The 21787-nt window shown below is 40.5% G+C and overlaps 2 protein-coding genes across 2 annotated transcripts in view; one reads left to right on the plus strand and one right to left on the minus strand.

The window, feature by feature from the left end:
* The window catches only part of gusb (glucuronidase, beta), a 40529-nt gene extending 27454 nt beyond the window's left edge, over positions 1 to 13075 (plus strand). The window contains exon 14 of the mRNA XM_072243426.1: positions 12914 to 13075. The gene's annotated coding sequence lies outside the window, so the exon portion shown is untranslated. The remainder of the gene's footprint in view (positions 1 to 12913) is intronic.
* Positions 1 to 21787, minus strand: part of vkorc1l1 (vitamin K epoxide reductase complex, subunit 1-like 1) — a 55848-nt gene that overhangs the window by 4530 nt on the left and 29531 nt on the right. The window contains exon 2 of the mRNA XM_072243428.1: positions 11995 to 12104. Coding sequence (XP_072099529.1) covers positions 11995 to 12104 — 110 coding nt within the window. The remainder of the gene's footprint in view (positions 1 to 11994; positions 12105 to 21787) is intronic.

Raw genomic sequence — 21787 nt, forward strand, 5'->3', positions numbered from 1 at the left:
ACCAGATACTTCAGCTAAAAGTTTTCTGGGATCTTGCACAAAACAACGGACATGAATACCAAGCAGCTGTCTATTTTATACTACCTAGAAAATTATTCAAGCTTTATTTTGCAAAAGCTCTCAGAGTGACATGTCAATATACATTTAACATAAATTATTCAGTTTTAATCTAGACAGTTTTGAATCGATTTTCGTATCAATACAAAAAAACTGAAATGCTTCCATTTTTGCACGTCATGCATCCAAAACTTGTTTACCCATGTGCTTATCACTTACAATTTGTGCCCAGTCCAGTAATGTATTGATTTTAAAATCTTCATGATGTTTAATTCCTTTTCTGTGTTGATGTTCTCCATTTCCAACCTTTTCCAGCTACACAACCCTCCCTGAAAGCACTGTTCTTTCAACTTTGATTTACAATACATCTCCACTTCTTTCACCTCACCACGGTTTTAAGCCCCAAACCTCATAGCTTCTCTCCATAAAAATGCTACCCTAAAGCTACTTTTAGGGCCAGAAATAGACTTGGCATTTTTTTTATGTTGTCATGTGGCTCCGATAACTTAAGATTCAACCTTGATCTCAGGTGCTGTTTGTGTGGAATTTACATTCTCCCTGTATCAATGAGGGCTCCTCCAGAGGTTCCTGTTCCCTCCCATATGCTAGCTGATAGGATAATTGAGATCTATGAATTAACCTCAGTGAAGCGACTGGCAAGAAAATCATGGTCGAGGATTTAATTGGGGAAGAGAATAGAAAAAAATTTTAGGGCCAAGTGAATACAGAGAAACAAGTGGAGGAATGAGACTGACAGAAACACTCCAAATGGTGCCTCTTCTGTCCTATGAAAAATACTGAAATGTGAAGTAATACTTATTCAACCGAGTGTTTAGTTACCTTAGTGCCAACTTTTATTGTACTTCACACTCACAGGTTTCTTTGCTTGGGGTGCTTTAATATTGGAGCAATACATGTACCAAAGATGACAGTGAGCAAATTGTCTTAAAATTAAAAGTAAAATGTATTATATGCAGGCCCTCCTCCAGTTATGGCAGGGTTCCACTGCTGAAAACTCATAATCTGAACAGTTCACAAGATTGCAATAAAAAGTTCCCCAATGGCAAAGATGCCTGCAGAGGTGAGTTGAGCCATAGCCTGAAGAAACATTTTAAAGTTTCACCTTCTTTACTTAAATGAAGCTGATATGGGGGGGAAAAAAATCCAAGCCTAATTTGGGACAATATTAATATTTTCAAAGATTTTACTGCAGAAGAGGCTTTAAATGCTATTAATGCTTTTAAAAAGGCCATTGCTGCTGGCCCAGATGGTGTGTCTCTAGATGGGTTTCACAAACTATATATAGATGTGTTATCTAGAATGTATTCTTCTTGGGTTCAATGTGGCAAAATTCCACTTAGCATTAAGACCAGGAAGGGTTGGAAGATCGCCCATCGCCAGACCGTGGATCTGCTGTCCTCAACTCCAGTTCCAACAGCCCTGGACATCTTCAGACCATGGTCCCTGACACCTCCTGCTTGGACTGTGATTCAGTCCAGCACCCCCTGACCGTGGCTTGTCACCGTCCAGTGCCAATGACCCTGGACACCTTCAGACTGTGTATTACGTGCCTCCTAGCTCCAGCCCCACCCCAAAGCTCAGTCGCCACCACCTTCCTCTCTGCCTCTGGCCTCTTAGGCTCCCCTTTCCCTACCACCAGTCTCCAACCCCAGGTCACTCAGTCTCCTCCCCCCCGGTCGCCTCTTGGGTCTCAGAGCCTCCATCTTTCACCCTAACCTACATTCCCTGAATACCCCAACCCTCCCCAGCTCTAATCCCTGCTGTGTCTTTCCCATTCCCTCTAACCTTCCTGAGGCAGAAAGTTCTGTCCTCAGCAAGGACTGCACCCATCACAACAGCGAGCTCTTCTTCCATCACCTCCGTGTCTGAGCCCACTTCTTTGGAAGAATTCCCCACGCCGCACCGATGACCCATTCTCCCATCTCCAACCTTCCTCCCATTATGGTTCTCTGCCATTTCCAGATCTTTTAATCTCCAGTTGCCAGGGAACCATCCAGCAGCTTGACTTCAGCACTCCTCCCTCCTCCTCAAGCCTTATCCCCTCTGAATGCACTAACCCCTCCCACTCTCTCTGCACCAATCCCAATCTTACCATCAAATGGATGCTGCTGTAGTGTGCAGAACAACCCCTACCTTGCTGAGGCCAGGAAGCAACACTCAGATACAGATCACAGGTTACAGATCTCTCACTGGGTAAGCATCTGGGGGACAGTGACCACCGCTCCCTGGCCTTTAGCATTATCATGGAAAAGGATAGAATCAGAGAGGACAGGAAAGTTTTTAAATTGGAGAAGGGCAAATTATGAGGCTATAAAGTTAGAACTTGCGGGTGTGAATTGGGATGATGTTTTTGCAGGGAAATGTACTATGGACATGTGGTCGATGTTTAGGGATCTCTTGCAGGATGTTAGGGATAAATTTGTCCCGGTGAGGAAGATAAAGAATGGTAGGGTGAAGGAACCATGGGTGACAAGTGAGGTGGAAAATCTAGTCAGGTGGAAGAAGGCAGCATACAAGGTTTAGGAAGCTAGGATCAGATGGGTCTATTGAGGAATATAGGGCAGCAAGAAAGGAGCTTAAGAAGGGGTTGAGAAGAGCAAGAAGGGGGCATGAGAAGGCCTTGGAGAGTAGGGTAAAGGAAAACCCCAAGGCATTCTTCAATTATGTGAAGAACAAAAGGATGACAGGAGTGAAGGTAGGGCCGATTAGAGATAAAGGTGAGAAGATGTGCCTGGAGGCTGTGGAAGTGAGCAAGGTCCTCAATGAATACTTATCTTTGGTATTCACCAATGAGAGGGAACTTGATGACGGTGAGGACAACATGAGTGAGGTTGATGTTCTGGAGCATGTTGATATGAAGGGAGAGGTGGTGCTGGAGTTGCTAAAATACTTTAGGACTGATAAGTCCCTGGGGCCTGATGGAATAGTCATAGTCATACTTTATTGAATATTCCTCAGGCTGCTCCACGAGATGAGGGAAGAGATTGCTGAGCCTCTGGCTAGGATCTTTATATCCTTGTTGTACACGGGAATGGTACCCGAGGATTTGAGGAAGGCAAATATTGTCCCCTTGTTCAAAAAAGGTAGTAGGGATAGTCCAGGTAATTATAGACCAGTGAGCCTTATGTCTGTGGTGGGAAAGCTGCTGGAAAAGATTCTTAGAGATAGGATCTATGGGCATTTAGAGAATCATGGTCTGATCAGGGACAGTCAGCATGGCTTTGTAAAAGGCAGATCGTATCTAACAAGCCTCATAAGAGTTCTTTCAGGAGGTGACCAGGCATATAGATGAGGGTAGTGCAGTGGATGGATTTTAGTAAGGCATCTGACAAGGTTCCACAATGTAGGCTTATTCAGAAAGTCAGAAGGCATGGGATCTAGGGAAGTTGATTCAGAATTGGCTTGCCTGCAGAAAGCAGAGGGTCGTGGTGGAGGGAGTACATTCGGATTGGAGGGTTGTGACTAGTGGTGACCCACGAGGATCGGTTCTGGGACCTCTACTTTTCATGATTTTTATTAATGACCTGGATGTGGGGGTAGAAGGGTGGGTTGGCAAGTTTGCAGATGACACAAAGGTTGGTGGTGGTGTAGGTAGTGTAGAGGATTGTCGAAGATTGCAGAAAGACATTAATAGGATGCAGAAGTGGGCTGCGAAGTGGCAGATGGAGTTCAACCCGGAGAAATGTAAGGTGGTACACTTTGGAAGGACAAACTCCAAGGCAGAGTACAAAGTAAATGGCAGGATACTTGGTGTTGTGGAGGAACAGAGGGATCTCGGGGTACATGTCCACGGATCCCCGAAAGTTGCCTCACAGGTAGATAGGGTAGTTAAAAAAGCTTATGGGGTGTTAGCTTTCCTAAGTCGAGAGATAGAGTTTAAGAGTCGTGAGGTAATGATGCAGCTCTATAAAACTCTGGTTAGGCACACTTGGAGTACTGTGTCCAGTTCTGGTCGCCTCATTATAGGAAGGATGTGGAAGTATTGGAAAGGGTACAGAGGAGATTTACCAGGATGCTGCCTGGTTTGGAGAGTATGCATTATGATCAGAAATTAAGGGAGCTGGGGCTTTACTCTTTGGAGAGGAGGATAAGTGGAGACATGATAGAGGTGTACAAGATATTAAGAGGAAAGAGTGGACAGCCAGTGCCTCTTCCCCAGGGCACCACTGCTCAATACAAGAGGACATGGCTTTAAGTTAAGAGGTGGGAAGTTCAAGGGGGATATTAGAGGGTTTTTTTACTCAGAGAGTGGTTGGTGCATGGAATGCCTGAGTCAGTGGAGGCAGATACACTAGTGAAATCTAAGAGACTACTAAACAGGTATATGGAGAAATTTAAGGTGGGGGTTTATATGGGAGGCAGGGTTTAAGGGTCGGCACAACATTGTGGGCCGTAGGGCCTGTACTGTGCTGTACTATACTAAATGTACTACTACATGTACTATATACTTCCTCTTACTTACCTGTTGAAAAGAATCCCAGAAAATTGTCTCTGACACTATCACTAACCACATCAACGCTGGAGAACCGTGATCCACTGACCCCAAACTCATAGTTCCCTTACCCCACACTGCTCGTTTCTACCTTCTACCTATGGATCCAAAAACCGGACTATCTGGTAGGTCCATGGTCTCTACCTGCTTCTACCCCACTGAACTTACGTCCACATAGTCAACTCCATTCTATCTCCCTTGGTTCAGTCCCTTCCCTTCTACATCTGAGACAATTCACACACACTCGAACACCTAAACAACTTTCAATTCCCTCGCCCTGACCGCCTCATTTTCACCATGGACGTTCAATCCCTATACACTCTCCCCCATCAAAGTCTTAAAGCTCTCTGTTTCTTTATCAACAAGAGACCCAACCAGTTCGCTTCCACCGCCACCCTCCTCCATCTGGCAGAACTGGTCCTCACCCTGAACAATTTCTCCTTTAGATACTCACCCTTTCTCCAAACTCAAGGAGTAGCCATGGGCCCCAGCTATGCCTGCCTATTGGCAAGTAGAACAGTCCATGTTTCAAGCCTTCCCTGGTAATGCCCCAACTCTTCCTGCATTACACTGATGATTGCATTGGTGCTGCTTCATGCTTCCATGCTGAGCTCGTTAACTTCATCAACTGCCTCCAACTTGGACCCTGCCCTTAAATTCACTCGGTCCATTTCTGACACTTCTTTCCCCTTTCTTGATCGCACCTTCTCTATTTCTGGTGGCAAATGGTCTACCGGCATCTTTTATAAACCCGCCAATTCCCACGGCTATGTTGACTACACCTCTTCCTACACTACCTCCTGTAAAAATGCTATTCCCTTTTCTCAGTTCAATCACCTCCACTGCATCTGTTGCCAGGATGAGGCTTTCCTTTCCAGGGCATTAGAGACGTCCTCCTCCTTTAAAGCACACACTTTTCCTTTCTTCGCCATTGATGCTGCCCTCACCTGCATCTCCTCCATTTCTTAGACACCTACATTCACCTCAGCTTCCTACACCCTCCACAGGAATTGCTCCCCCTGAGATTCCCTTGTCCACTTGTCCCTCCCCACTAATCTCCAACTAACACATTTCCCTGAAAATGACAGAAATGCTACACCTGTCCATTCACCTCCTCCCTTACCTCCACTCAGAGCCCCAAACAGTCCTCCCAGGTGAGGCAACACTTCACCTGTGAACCTGTTGGGGTCGTCTATTGTATCCTGTGGTCCCGATGCACCCTCCTCTACACTCGTGAGACCCTATGTAAATTGGGGGACCACTTTGTCAAGCATCTCCGCTCCATCGGCCAAAAGTGGAATTTCCTGGTGGCCAACCATTGTAACTCCTATCCCAATTCCTGTTTCAGCATGTTGATGTATGGCCTCCTTTTCTGCCATGAGGCCACTCTTAGGGTGGAAGAGCAATACCTCATATTTCTGTCTAGGTAGCCTCCAATCTGATTGCATGAACATCAACTTCTTCTTCTAAGTTTGTTTTTACTCTCCCCTTTTGCTCTTTTTTCTAGTCTCCACTCTGCCCTCTTACCTCTTCTCCTCACCAGTCGATTACCTCCTCCTGGTGCCCCTCCTTATTGCCTTTCTCCCATGGGCACTCTTCTCCTATCAGGTTCCTTCTTCTCCTCTAGCACTTCACCTTTCCCAACCACATTGCTTCACTAATCAACTAATTAGCCCACCTTTTTATCCTGGTGTTTTCCCTCTTCCTTTCCAGTCCTGATGAAGGGTCTCGGCCCAAATGTCGACTGTTTATTCATTTCCATAGATGTTGCCTGACCTCCTGAGTTCTTCCAGCATTTTGTCTTTGTTGTTCTGGATTTCCAGCACAGAACCTCTTGTATTTATTAAGAACAGTCACCTACAGTCCCATAGCAATGGAAAATCTATCCTGGTCTCCGAAATGCGAATTTGTATGTAAGGTTGTAACACTAGTCAAGTGTTCATAGTATGGACAGTACTTTGTATTATCAGGAAGGTTAGATTCTATTTTCAGTCTTTCCAGAATTCTCAACATAAAAGTGAGAGGAACCTAACTTTCAATTTGCATTTTTTGATAAGCTTGATAAGGCTGAAAACACCAAACATTCAGTTTCATCAGTATTTCCTTGAATTTACTTTCTCTGCCCTCTATTTTACAAATGATACATAAAAATGACAGAATTGGATCCATAATTAACTCAAGAATAATAAAGGGAAAATAGGCGATCACTATTTTAGTGACTGGGAAACTGTGTGCAGCAGCATCCTGCAGGGCTCAATGCTAGTCCTTCTTCCTGTGGTGTACCTGAATGACTGAAAATATAGAGTCCAAAATTTGCTGTTTAAAGACTACCAAAACTGACAATGTGATTAATACTGAATAATAAAGTTGAAGGCGGAAGAGGATATCACTGGAACTGGCAATGTAATCAACAATGAGGCAAATGGATTTCAAAATGGAAAAAAACAAGGCATTTGGGGACAGCATGTTTATTCCCTTCTCTTCAGTGCCACCCTGCTTCATTCCTAACTTTGCCCATCTAATATCACGTCCTTTTTATATCACAGCTAGACTATGTAATCACAGTAACAAACAAGATGCTAGGGGAACTCAGCAGGCCAGGCAGTATCTACAGAGGGAAACAGACAGCTCACTTATCAGGTCAAGATCCTGCATCCGGACTGCTTCATCTTGCTTGATGCTGCAGATTGAGTATTTGTGGTTTCTTGTGTCTCTAAATGATCACAGTGCTAGTCTACCTCAATCCTTTTCCCATCCAAAAACTCGAGGCAAATTTGTTAGAACTGTGATAGCAGTGACCTGAAATGTTAATTCTATTCTCTTACCACTGATTCTGTCTGACACAGTGAATATTTCCAGCATTTTCTAATTTGATAAGTTTATTGTTCAGCTACAAAATATTTTGGAATGTCTGGAAATAGTGAAAGTGTTATGTAAGTAGTCCGCTTTGAAACTTTAATCTGTTTTCTGGGTTTCTTTCCTGAGACTGCTGTCTCACCATCTTGAATATTAAACCTTCAAGTAACTTTGTGCATCTGGTTCTCTGTTTCTCTTAAAATTTATCATCTAAGCCTCCAAAAACTACCCTGTTATGGTCATACCAAAGTAGCTATGGGCAATGTCCATCTTATAAAGATCAGGGATACTTGCAGGTTGCTTGATCTTACACTTCTAAAGTCCATACTGGTTTCTATTTTTCATAGGTCTGTCCCACGTTTGCTTCCACAAGTTGATTCAATTCATTTGCTCAATGGTAGATCTATAGTTGCTTGTCTGCTAGAATCATAACCTTAGAGCAATCATAAGGAGAGATCTATCAGAAATGTTCAATATTTCAAATAAGCAAGGAGAAACCACTCTTTTTGCAATAGAGTCAGTAACCAGAGGATACAATTTGAACAATAGAATCACAGGGCACACCATGAGGATCTGGAGTGCCTTCCGGAGAGGATATTAGAAACAGATGCTACAGCAAATCTCAATAGGGAACTGAATACATAAATGAAAGGTTTACTGCACTATTGTACCACTGACCTTAAATAACTCTTTTAAAAGGACTGCACGTACAACATTAAGCAAATCATTTCTCATGAAGCATGGATCTATCAATATGCATCTCTTCCCTCAACTGTGTGACCAATTTTACTGTGATCTTATCACACAGAGACACGCGTAGGAAAATATGTAATTGTTTTGTCAACCAATTTAAAATATTTTATTAGCCACAGAGGTACTGCAATCAACCCAGGTATCCAATGACAGAAGAGAAAAGAGCTAAGGTTCCCACTCCCGATCACTGTCTAGAAATATACAGTTGATTTTGTGGAGTGGGTATATTAGCCCATGCAGCTGTTCAAAGTCATTCACAAACTAGACATAAGTTTAAAAAGTCTGCTTGGACTCACAACCAAGCATGAACTAAGTTGAGTGAAAGAAAAAAAAATCAAAATGCACATGTTCACAAGGGACTCCTTTCTAAATTTCTATTTTTCAACCCCCCATCACAGCCATAATTTCCTTAACATACTTTAGACATTAATACACAGCTATCTTTATTAAAAAGTCAATTTTCAGCACTTAAGAGTGTATACATATTTTTCTAGTGACTCATATTTGAATGTGCGTGCCTGGTTAATATTAAGATAAGAAAGATTACCATGTTATGCTTGTCCAAAAGTTACAAGGACATCCATATAAATGTAGTTACATTTTAATGCCAGATCTATGAATATTCAGAACACAGAAATTGACCATTCAACCCTTTACATCTGTTTGGCCAGTCTCTTATCATAAGCATATTCCTGCATCCATGGATTCTCATAGTTTTCAAAAAGCTGAAAATCTTTGTCTGAAAAGCACTCAGTGAATGAGCCACCACAATCTTCGCTGGAGAACTTCAAAGACTCACAACCTTGAGATTTTACTTTCTTCCTAGTAGTAAATGGACAACAACTTATCTTGAAACTGAATCTTGCTGCTGATCAGACTTGGTAGGGTAAACATCACTACTACATCAACCCTGTCAAATACTTTAAAAATTTTGTATGTTTTATTAGGATTAAATTTTCCTCTTCTAAACTCAAGAGCATAGACAAAGTCCACTTAATCTCTCATATGGCAAACCACCATTCCAGGAATCATTCCGAAGAACTTCCATTGCACTCATAAGTTATCTGTTCTTGGGTAGCAAAACCAGATTTCTATACAAGTTCAAGATGCAGTCTCACCAGGACTCGATAATATGATATTAATACTAATATTCAACATTATGTTGGCCTTTTATTGCTGGAGGATTTGGGAACAAGACATCTTCATTCTTGTACTTAAATTCTCCTATGATAAAAGGGCAACGTACCATTGAATATAATTGCTTGCTCTATCTTCATGTCAACTTTTGGATTAATACACAAGGTATCCAGGTCCCTCAGAACCTTAATGCTTTTCATTTCTTTGCCACTTAAAATATACTCTTCTTGAAGTGATCTCATATTTTGTCACATTATTTTCTTTTTGTTGTGTCCTCACACAAACATTTGGGCAATCTATATCTCCTCCAAAACTTCCTCATCATCCACTATTATTCAGCTTGGTGTTATCAGAAAACTTGCAAACATATTATACTCGATCCTTTAACCAATCATTAACATGAATTATGAAGCTAGGTCTGTGGCAGCCAAATCATTTCTCTCCTAACTATAAATGACCTGCTTATTAAGAGCTTTTTTTTCCCCTCATTAGTCCAAGTTAGTGTATAACTGTCAATCCTATATACCCTACATTTTGTTTCATTATCTATATAGCACCTAATTGAAGGCTGCCTGATAGTCTAAATATTTTACGTCCACTGATTCCCATTCTATGCAGCTCCATATATTGAAACAGTTTCCCTTTCATATATCTATGTTATGGCTGCCCAATGTGTTACAATTTTTTTAAAACACTGAGCATTTACCCCAATGATATTAGGCAAAAGATCACCATTTTAATCTGTTCACCAACTTAATCTTTTTCTCTGATCTCATACTATCTTTAACTTCCCTTGTTAGTCATGGTTGGACTTCATTTCCTGTTTTTTTCTATACATAACACACTTATTAATTGTTAACCATTGCTTCTCTCCATTATTGCTTTTATGTATTTTCCTATTCTACCAACTCAGGCTTTATAACTTTGTTTGGATTTAAGACCTTGGTTTTAGGTAGAACTAAATTACTTTCAAACACAATATAAAATTGTACTGGAGTACCATCACAAGAAGCCATAAAATACTTAAAAACTCCATAAAAATAAGACATACCAATTTCACATTGGAGAAGATAATTTCCTTCTTGGAATCAAACAAGAGTAACTTAAAGCAAACAAGTTCCTATGAAGATTTGACATTTTTATTCACCATATTGTCAAACTGAAACAGATGTTGTAATAGTGTATTGAGCTTTTCATAATGCACCTTTCTACTCAGTAATAACAAGATCACTGGTATATAAAAGGCCACAATTCCAAATTAGCCATTTTTCTCCACATTAAAGCGTATGTGCTTTCAGGGTAACATTCCAAACAGATGCCATCCTAGTTAGATCAAGTATTTTATCATCACTAAACAGGATTTACCCAGTTCATAGGTAATTAGTATTCGGATGATTTTATTGAAGAAAGGGCATTGAGGTATCAACCCCACTTTAAGACCATTCCTTGAATTTAGTTTTGGTTTTATGATACCAATGAAAAGAATTTGAATGCATACAGCAGTAGCCAGATATGAAGGGGTTCGAATCTTTTCATATTATCTGTAGATTTGGTATACAGATAGCTAACAAGTGGCAGAGTAAACCTACAATGATCTTTCACTCCAGCCTTGAGGTGGTAAATACATTTGACAATCAGCAAAATGCTGCATCTAGAAAATAAATCATATTGCTGATGGCTTTTGGCAAGTGAAAATAGGAATACTCAGATTTTAAGAACTGGGCCTAATAAATGCCAACTTTATAAAGCACATAACCATATTTTAATTTTGTTTAATACCAGAAGCGTAAGCAGTTTTTTTTCCACGTTTCTAATAATCCAGAGATCTGATTAATCTGAAATTAACATTTGGAATGAAGGATCAGAATCAGTAGGAAAGTATGGATATGTAACTGAAATGAATAAGCTTTCAGTCACTATAGAAACATTCTCAAATAGATTGAGGAATGTTAAGATTGTAATTTTATGCAGAGCAAACCCTTTAACAAGTTAAGCATTAACTAAAGTTATATACATGGCTTAAAAATTACGTTGGTACAATTTTTATTTTTAATAATTTGAAAATTAACTCTTCAAAATGATTGCCATGATTTTTTTGGGTTAGGATCCAAAACTGTTGTGAAGAATCAAGAAAATAAGCACTTTATTAATGTGGGAATTTAAAACAAGAAAGCAGAACTCAACACAATCTACTTAAACCCTCCTTAACTGAAATAAACTTCATTTGATAGGCTTTTGAATGTGTTGTTTATTCCCTAATAAAATTACTTGATGAAACATCAATATTCTCCATTGATTTTGCAAGGTTCTATCAAAATATAATTTGGGGTGATTTATGGAAGGATATATTGGCATTCAAGACAGTTGAAAAGAGATTCACTAGACTCCCCAGTTGAGATGGTTGTTCTATCAAAGAACGCTAAATAAACTATTTCTTTATTTGGAGTTCAGTAGAAGACAGGTAATCTGACACAGAAGAGAAAATGTGGACAGGGACATATCAGTCACGATCACACTGAACAGCAGGACAATTGAGTCCTACTCCTGGTTCTTACCGCACTCAAAAAGGTTTTGTATGAATATTGTAATTGCTCCAGGGACATTACTTCAACAGTAAATAATTGAAGCTTAGATGGCCAGATGTGAATCGTATTACTTCAGATGTAAACTGTACTCACCCAACAACATTTGTAGCACATAGAAACTAAGTCCATATATACTGTTTGGTTGGTTCAAAGCACTCTCTGTTCCAAATATGATTCCAACTAGCCCAAATCCTCTTCCCCACCTGGAACAAACAACAATTAGGTAGGTGGCAATGCAAGAACATCTGTTAGTAACACATAACAGAAACATGATTGGTTTACACATCCACCATGGTAAAACTTTTTTTTTACAAGAATAACATCAAGTCTATCAAAATAATAGTCAAAAAGCAATTTCAAAATTGGAAATACTCATAGTTCAGAAAGTAGAATTAGTAAAAATTGGTAAAGATTGTCATGTACCATTATCCATAGATTTGTTTTCTATCTATATTTGTTTAAATGGTGTGCTCAGTATTGACGAGAAGTACAATTCTTTGTGTGTTATTAGTTTAGGCAGATTGTGTTTGTCTATTATTGTGACTTAGATAAAGATCAGACCATATTTTATGAGTAATTACTAATGCAGAAAACCAGGTAGTTGCAAAGTGTTCACAAACCTTTGCTTGCAACTGTACGAGGCATAGCTGGGAAGTTTGCAGATGAAACTACAATAGGTGGATCATAGACAGTGAAGAAGCTATTAGTAATTGCAGGGTGATCGTGGGTCAGAGATTGGCAGAGGGCTTTCAATTTTAATAAGCACAAAGTGTTGCATCTTAGGAATCAGACCAGCGAAGGACTCATACAGTGAAAGGTCAGAGTATGGGCAGTGTTATGGAATATTGAGCCATCAAGCTCTTGAACCAAACAGGATAACTTTACTCAACTTCACTTGCTCCATCATTGAAATATTCCCACAACCTATGGTCTCACTTTCAAGAATTCTTGATCTCATGTAGTTGATATCTATTGCTTAATATATTATTTCTTTCTTTTTGTATTTGCACAGATTGCTGTCTTCTGTACACTGGTTGATCATCCAAGTTGGTGCAGTCTTCCACTGATTCTATTATGGTTATTATTCTATTATCGACTTTGTAAATGTACCCACAATAAAATGAATCTTAGGGTTGTATACGTGACATATGATAATAAATTTACATTGAACTTTGCTGTTGTATTGCGTGGTTATTTGAGTTACTGTCAACTTGAACCAGTCTGGCCATTCTCTGACGTCTCTCATTAACAAGGTGTTTTCACCCACAGAACTGCTGCGCACTGGATATTTTTGGGGTTTTTTTGCACCATTTTCTGTAAACTCTAGAGGCTGCTGTGCGTGAAAATCCCAAGAGATCAGCAGTTTCTCAGACCACCCCATCTGGCACCAACGATTATTTAATTGTCAGTTACTTAGATCACATTTTTCCCCATTCTAATGCTTGGACTGAACAACAGCCGAACATCTTAACCATGTCTGCATGCTTTCATACATTGAGTTGCTACCACATGATTGGCTGATTACATATTTGCATTAATGAGGCACATCTAAAAAATTGGCCACTTAGTGTAAACTAAATTCTGTGGATCATATCTTAGCCTCACCACCCACCTCAAAGCCTACAGAACTGAGTGCAAGCTAGATGTCACCGATACCCTGGAATGTCCCAAAGAGTTTAGTTCACTCCAATTATTTTTCTTAAATGTTACTATTGTTCTTCCTTCCTCTGACATACCTCTCATCACATTAACAGTTCTCATATAGTTTCCTCACATGTCACTTAAGTGCCACTTTCACGATGGATCAGTTGAAGGCATCCCAAAATTTCTCAGCATGAACAGGGGTAGCAGTCTAAGATAGGAACAAAACTGAATGCAGTAAAATTGGTCTAAGGGTAATAAATCTAAAAATCATTTCCATTTCTGAGTGTCAGGAGCCCTAAGTGAAATATGTATAAAAACATGTTGGTCCATGGCCTCCTCTTGTGCCAAGATAAGGCCACCCTCAGGGTGAGAAGCAACACCTTGTATTCTGTCTGGGTAGTCTCCAACCCGACGGCATGAATATCTATTTCTTCTAACAGTAAACAAATTTCTTCTCTCTCCTCTATTTCCCACTCTGACCTTTTACCTCTTCTCACCTGCCTATTACTTCCCCACTTCCCCCTGGGTCCCATCCTCCTTCCTTTTCTCCTATAGTCCACCATCCTCTCCTATCAGGTTTCTTCCTGTCCCGCCCTTGACCTTTCTTACCCACTTGGCTTCACCCATCACTTTCCAGCTAGTCTCCTGCCCCTCCCCCCACCTTTTTATTCTGGCATCTTCCCCCTTCTTTCTCAGTCCTGAAGCAGGGTCTCAGCTCGAAATGTCAACTATCTATTCATTTCCATAGATGCTGCCTGACCTGCTGGGTCTCTCCAGCATTTTGTGTGTAAACAAGGAGAAAGCATTTGCCCACTTTCCCTTTTTCTGTTCACTACTTGTTTATGTTCACTAGGCAAGGTGTTACTGAACCAAAAACGCATCACAGATTAGTTTCCAGCAATAATTGAAGATTTTTGTCTTTAAAAAAGTTTTCAACTTTTAAAACAAATGAGATGCAAAATTACAAAAAAATAAATCTTCAACGTCAAAACATTGTTTGGCAACAATTATCATTTACCACAATGCAATAAAAACTATACTCATACTTGGATTCAAAGCTCAAACTGTCAAGTTGCCACATAAAGTGGACAAATACAGCCAAAAAAAAAAATCACCCTATTTCAGTCATCTCAGTGTCTAGCTTGTAACAAATCACTACCAGAGCACAGCTGGGTACATTCAACAGCCAAGTGCCAGGTTTCCACATTTATACACTCCAAGAAATTGTCATCTTATTTACTCCAAAATAGTTTACTGATGTTCTCACCATTTTTCTTAAAGTACCACAAGAAATGCAGTAATGTCCAAATTTAGAAGCAGAGACTGGTGCAGTTGCAAGTAAAAAGATGAAGAGTTTGTGTTTTCTTGTGTACTCCTAGATACTTATATTAATTTACTCAAAACTAAGCTAATTAACTGCGCAAGAAAAGATTATGGAGAAAATGTGGGCAAATGGAATCAGTATAAATGATACTCGGTCAGCATGGACACAGTCAGCCAAGGGGCCTATTTCTGTTTCTTAACTGTGACACACCTCTGCTGTTTTCAAAAGCTACTAAAGTACAAGTAATCAATTACACTGTCAACTTACACCATTGCTAAGAAATCATAACACACATGCCAAAAGAATCAATATTCATCCTCTGGGGGTTGGTTTCAGAATAGATTTTCTATGTGGTAGGTTACCAATTAAGTTCACATTAAGAATGGTATACTGAAGGGAAAAAAAATGCTTATTTGTCTTCAGGGAGACAGTAAAGAAAGGACCATTGATCACCAAGGAGCAGCTAGATTAACTAAAAAAAAAGAGCACAAAGAAATTAAAAAACCCTGCCAAGCTAAATTCATGTATGATTAAGTTTGCTTCAGTTGACACAACCTGTTTCTGGTCGGGATATTGTGTATATACACAAGCTTCACACCAGCCATTGGAACTCAATTTAGATTGGTATTACAATGAAAGAAAGCTACTTTGTATGATGCTGTATTTCAGACAGACGGGATGTTTAATCAAGTTTTTGTCTGTTCGGGAAGATAATAAATGGCATTGTGAAAAGGGAGAGTATTCTCCCATTGTTTTGGCTATCGTTAACTGCCTCAAAAAAATTCAGAATGGTGTTCTGCTTAAGCATTTTGACCATAGATACCATCATGTTTGTCTTAGAATCAGTTGTGCCTCTTAAAAAATGTGACAACACATTAATTGACTACCAAGTTTTCCTTGTCTCCAAACATCACTGTTCCTGGATCCATGGGCGTTCATGGCATATCCTTGAAGGGGGAAAAAAACCGCAAAAAGTAGTGGACACAGCCCAGTGCATCACAGGTAAAGCCTTCACAACCATCGAGAACAGTTCCTGTTTACCATGTATACTTCGGACTTTAGATACAACACTAAGTCATGTCATCTGCAGAAATTCTCCGATGACTGCTATAGTTGGATTATACATATACGGGAGGACAGGAGGATGAATACAGCGCTGTAGAGGAGGACTTTGCCAAATGGTGCAAGCTGAATCATCTGCAGCTCAACATCAGTAAAATAAAGGAGATGATGGTGGACTATAGGAAGACTAAGCCTGCACTGCTCCCTGTTACTATTGATAGTGAGTACCTGGAGGTGCACCTGGATGACAGACTTGAGTGGAGCACCAATATAGAGGCTGTGTACAAAAAAGGCCAGAGTTGCCTCTACTTCCTGAGGAGACTGAGGTCCTTTGGAGTGTGCCGGCTTCTCCTTCATATGTTCTACCAGTCTATTGTCACCAGTATGGGAAAAGCACTTACTGTAAATAGATAGATACTTTATTGATCTCAAAGGAAATTAGTGTCACAGTAGCTTTATAAGTGTATTATGGGTGATGCCAACAGGCTCAATAAGCTGATCACAAAGGCTGGCTCTGTTATAGGAGTCAAAATGGACACACTGGAGGCTGTGGCAGAACAGAAAATCCTGGCAATTCTGGACAATATTTCTCATCCTCTTAAATGCCACCTTGGCTGAACAGAGGGGCACTTTTAGTAATAGACTAAGACAACTGTGCTGCTCTAGAGAGTGCTACACAAGGTCATTCTTACCCTTGGCCATTAGGCTCAATAATGAATCAACCTATAGCCGGGGATAGTGATGCCCCCTCCTGTTATTCTGTTCTTACTTCTAATTTTCGTACATCTGTGCACTTGTAATGCACTGTACACTGTAATTTCTTTTGGAATCAATGAAGTATCCATCTATTTACAGGAAGCACTGTTGCAGAAAAACAGCATGCATCATCAAGGACCCTCAGCATCCAGACCATGCTTCCTTCTCACTGCTGCCATCGGAAAGAGGCACAGGAGCTTCAAGTCCCACATCATCAGGTTCAGGAAGTCTTGGATTTTCATTGATTCCACTGTGTTTCTTTCTATTTAAGACCGTAAGGCATAGGAGCAGAATCAGGCCACTTGGCCCTTTGAGTCTGCTCTGTCCTTTCATCATGGCTGATCCATTTTCCCTCTCAGCCCCAAACTCCTGGCTTCTCCCTGTATCCCTTCATGCCGTGACTAATCAAGAATCTATCAACCTCTGCATTAAATATACATAAAGACTTGGCCTCCACAGCTGCTTGTGGCAACGAATTTCACAGATTCACCTGTCTCTGACTAAAGAAATTCCTCCTCATCTGCGTTCTAAAAGGGTGCCTCTCTACTCTGAGGCTGTCTCCTCTGGTCTCAAGACTCTCCCATCATAGGGAATATCCTCTTCACATCCACTCTATCAAGGACTTTCACCATTCCATTGATTTCAATGAGGTCACCCCTTATTCTTCTGAACTCCAGTGAGTACAGGCCCAGAGCCATCAAATGCTCTTCATATGACAAGCCGCTTAAACCTGGAATCATTTTCGTGAACCTCCTTTGAACCCTCTCCAGTTTCAGCACATACTTTCTAAGGGGCCCAAAACTGCTCACAATTCTCCAAGTGAGGCCTCACCAGTGCTTTATAAAGCTCAATATTACATCCTACTTTTATATTCTCTTTTATATTATATTCTCTGAAATTAACCTTTAGGGAATCCTGCAGAAGCACTCCCAAGTCTATCCCTTTACGCCTCAGTTTTTTGTATTTTCCTTCCTTTTTAGAAAATAGTCAACCCTTTCATTTCTTCTATCAAAGTGCAGGTCCATATGCTTCCCGACACTGTATTCTATCCACCACTTCTTTCCCCATTCTCCTAATCTGTCTAAGTCCTTCTGTAGCCTCTCTACTTCCACAAAACTACTTGCCCTTCCATCTATCTTCGTACAGTCTGCAAACTTTGCAACAAAGCAATCAATTCTATCATCAAATCATTAACATATAACAAAAAGAATCAGCCCAACACAGACTCCCTGTGGAACACGACTAGTCACCGGCAGCCAACCAGAAAAGGTTCCCTTTATTCCCAATCTTTACCTCCTGCCAGTCAGCTACTGCTTTATCCATGCTAGAATCTTCCCTGTAATACCACGTGCTCGTAGCCTGTTAAGCAGCCTCATGTGTGGCGCCTTGTCAAAGGCCTTCTGAACATCCAAATATACATCAACCGATTCTCCTTTGTCTATCGTGCTTGTTATTTCTTTAAAGAATTCCAACAGATTTGTCAGGCAACATTTTCCATTGAGAAAACCATGCTGAATATGGCCCATTTTATCATGTGCCTCCAAGTACCCCGAAACCACATCCTTAACCATTGACTCCAACATCTTCCCAACCACTGAGGTGAGACTAAATGGCTTATAATTTCCTTTCTTCTGCCCCTCTCCCTTCTTGAAGAGTGAAGTGACATTTGCAATTTTGCAGTCTTCCAGAACCATTCCAAAACCTAGTGATTCTTGAAAGATCATTAATAATGCATCCACAATCTCTTCGGCCACCTCTCTCGTACACCATTTGGTCCATGTGACTTACCTACCTTCAGCCCTTTCAGTCTCCCAAGAACCTTCTCCCTAGTAATGGTAACTTCACACACTTCATGATCCCTGACACCTGGAACTTCCACCATACTGCTATTGTCTTCTACAGTGAAGACTGATGCAAAATACTTACTCAGTTTGTCCACCATTTCCTTGTCCCCCATTACTACCGCTTCAGCATCGTTTTCCAGCTGTCCAATATCCACTCTCACCTCTCTTTCACACTTAATGTAACTGGAGAAACTGTCGGTATCCTCTTTAATATTATTGGCTAGCTTACTTTCATATTTCATCTTTACCTTCTTAATGACCTTTTTAGTTGCCTTCTGTTGGTTTTGAAAGATTTCCAATCCTCTAAATTCCCACTAATTTTTGTTCCATTCTATTTGGCTTTTATGTTGGCTTTGACTTCTCTTGTTAGTCAGGTTGTATCATCTTGCCTTTAGAATACCTCTTCCTCTTTGGGATATATATATATTCTGTGCTTCTGAATTGCTTCCAGAAATTCCAGCCATTGCTGCTCTGCCATCATCCCAGCCAGTGTTCTTTTCCAATCAATGCTGGCCAACCTCAACAGACAACAGGTGCAGGAGTAGGCCATTCGGCCCTTCGAGCCAGCACCACCATTCACTGTGATCATGGCTGATCATGCACAATCAGTATCCAGTTCCTGCCTTATTCCCATAACCTTTCATTCCGCTATCTTTAAGAGCTCTATCCATCTCTTTCTTGAAAGCATCCAGAGACTTGGCCTCCACAGCCTTCTGGGGCAGAGCATTCCATATATTCACCACTCTCTGGGTGAAAAAGTTTTTCCTCAGCTCCGTTCTAAATGGTCTACCCCCTATTCTTAAACTGTGGCCTCTGGTTCTGGACTCACCCATCAGCGGGAACATGCTTCCTGCCTCCAGCATGTCCAATCCCTTAATAATCTTATATGTTTCAATAAGATCCCCTCTCAGCCTTCTAAATTCCAGAGTATACAAGCCCAGTCGCTCCAATCTTTCAACATATGACAGTCCCACCATCCCGGGAATTAACATTGTGAACCTACGCTGCACTCCCTCAATAGCAAGAATGTCCTTCCTCAAATTTGGAGACCAAAACTGCACACAGTACTCCAGGTGTGGTCTCACCAGGGCCCTGTACAGCTGCAGAAGGACCTCTTTGCTCTTATACTCAATTCCCCTTGTTATGAAGGCCAGCATGCCATTAGCTTTCTTCACTGCCTGCTGTACTTGCATGCTTGCTTTCAGTGACTGATGTACAAGAACAGCTAGATCTCGTTGTACCTCCCCTTTTCCTAACTTGACTCCATTTAGATAATAATCTGCCTTCCTGTTTTTACCACCAAAGTGGATAACCTCACATTTATCCACATTAAACTGCATCGGCCCACTCACCCAGCCTGTCCAAGTCACCCTGCATTCTCATAACATCCTCCTCACATTTCACACTGCCACCCAGCTTTGTGTCATCGGCAAATTTGCTAATGTTACTTTTAATTCCCTCATCTAAATCATTAATATATATCGTAAACAGCTGCGGTCCCAGCACTGAACCCTGCGGTACCCCACTGGTCACCGCCTGCCATTCTGAAAGGGACCCGTTAATCGCTACTCTTTGTTTTCTGTCAGCCAGCCAATTTTCAATCCATGTCAGTATTCTGCCCCCAATACCATGTGCCCTAATTTTGCCCACTAATCTCCTATGTAGGACTTTATCAAAGGCTTTCTGAAACTCCAGGTACACTACATCCACTGGCTGTCCCTTGTCCATTTTCATAGTTACATCCTCAAAAAATTCCAGAAGATTAGGCAAGCACGATTTCCCCTTCATAAATCCAAGCTGACTCAGACTGATCCTGTTACTGCTATCCAGATGTGTCGTAATTTCATCTTTTATAATTGACTCCAGCATCTTTCCCACCACCGACGTCAGGCCTATAATGCCCTGTTTTCTCTCTTCCTCCCTTCTTGAAGAGGGATCTCATGCATCTGTAATTCCCTTTACTCCAATGTAATACTGATACATCTGACTTTAACTTTTCCTTATCAAAATTCAGGGTGAATTTGATCATATTATGATCACTTGTCCCTAAAGATTATTTTATCTCAAGCTCTCTAATCAATTTTGGTTCATTGTACAACACCCAATCCAGAATATCTGATCCGCTAGCAGGCTCATCCGCAAGTTGCTCTAAAAAGCCATCTTGCAGGCATTGTAGAAATTCCCCTCTTAGAATCCAGAACCAACCTGATTTTCCCAATCTACTTGCTTATTGAAATCCCCCATGACTATTGTAATAGTACCCTTTCAGCATGCATTTTCCATCTTCCGTTGTAATTTGTAGAACATATCCTTACTACTGTTTAGGGGTCTGATACTGGCACCAGGGAGGCAACATACCACAGGGCCCACAGAATCTCATCACCCTTCCTCTGACTATGGAATCTCCATTTACTGTGAATGCCCACAAGAAAATTAATCTCAGAATAGTATATGGTGATACAAATGTACTTTGATAATAAATTTACTTTGAAATTACCTGACAGATCTGCCATGGGGATTACCAAAGCCTTGTTAAAAACCATGTAAACTGTATCAACCATGTTATTGTAATTCACCATCTGAAATATTCAAATCAAGTAAGACAAGTTTTATATGTTTACAAACCAATGCAGGGCACCCTTGACATTCCTAAGCTTTTCTGATGGACTATTAATAGTGTCTATGAGAATTTTGTTAGTGGCATCATCGCAAATGCTTGTTGACTTTAGTTTACTAATCTCTTATCTCATTATTCTCTGCAGGTTTTATTTCAAAACATTTTTCACATCAGTAAATTAGCCTAGTACTGCTTGCAAAGATTATTAATATGACTGTTTTTCAGTCACATTCTAGAGTAAGTTTTAAGGACCTTCCAAGAATAATGACAACAACATGACAGATATTTTTCAATTCTTGAATTCTTTCAGCCTATGAACATTAGAAAATTAGACGGACATATATAGTTGCAAGAAAAAGTTTGTGAATCCTTTAGAATTACTTGGTTTTCTGCATTAATTACTTACAAAATGTGGTCTGACCTTCATCCAGGTCACAATGATAGACAAACACAATCTGCCTAAACTAATAACACACACAATTGCACTTCTTCTTGTCAATACTGAGTACACTATTTAAACAATCACAGTCAAGGTTCAAAAAAACATGAGCCTCTGGTGTAATGCCTTCTACAAAAGCTATTTGGAGTCAGGTGTTTGAATGAATGAGATGAGATTGGAGCTGTGGGTTACAGAGGTGC

This window comes from Mobula birostris, chromosome 25, assembly GCF_030028105.1.
Source record: "Mobula birostris isolate sMobBir1 chromosome 25, sMobBir1.hap1, whole genome shotgun sequence".
In the NCBI taxonomy this organism is placed as follows: domain Eukaryota; kingdom Metazoa; phylum Chordata; class Chondrichthyes; order Myliobatiformes; family Myliobatidae; genus Mobula; species Mobula birostris.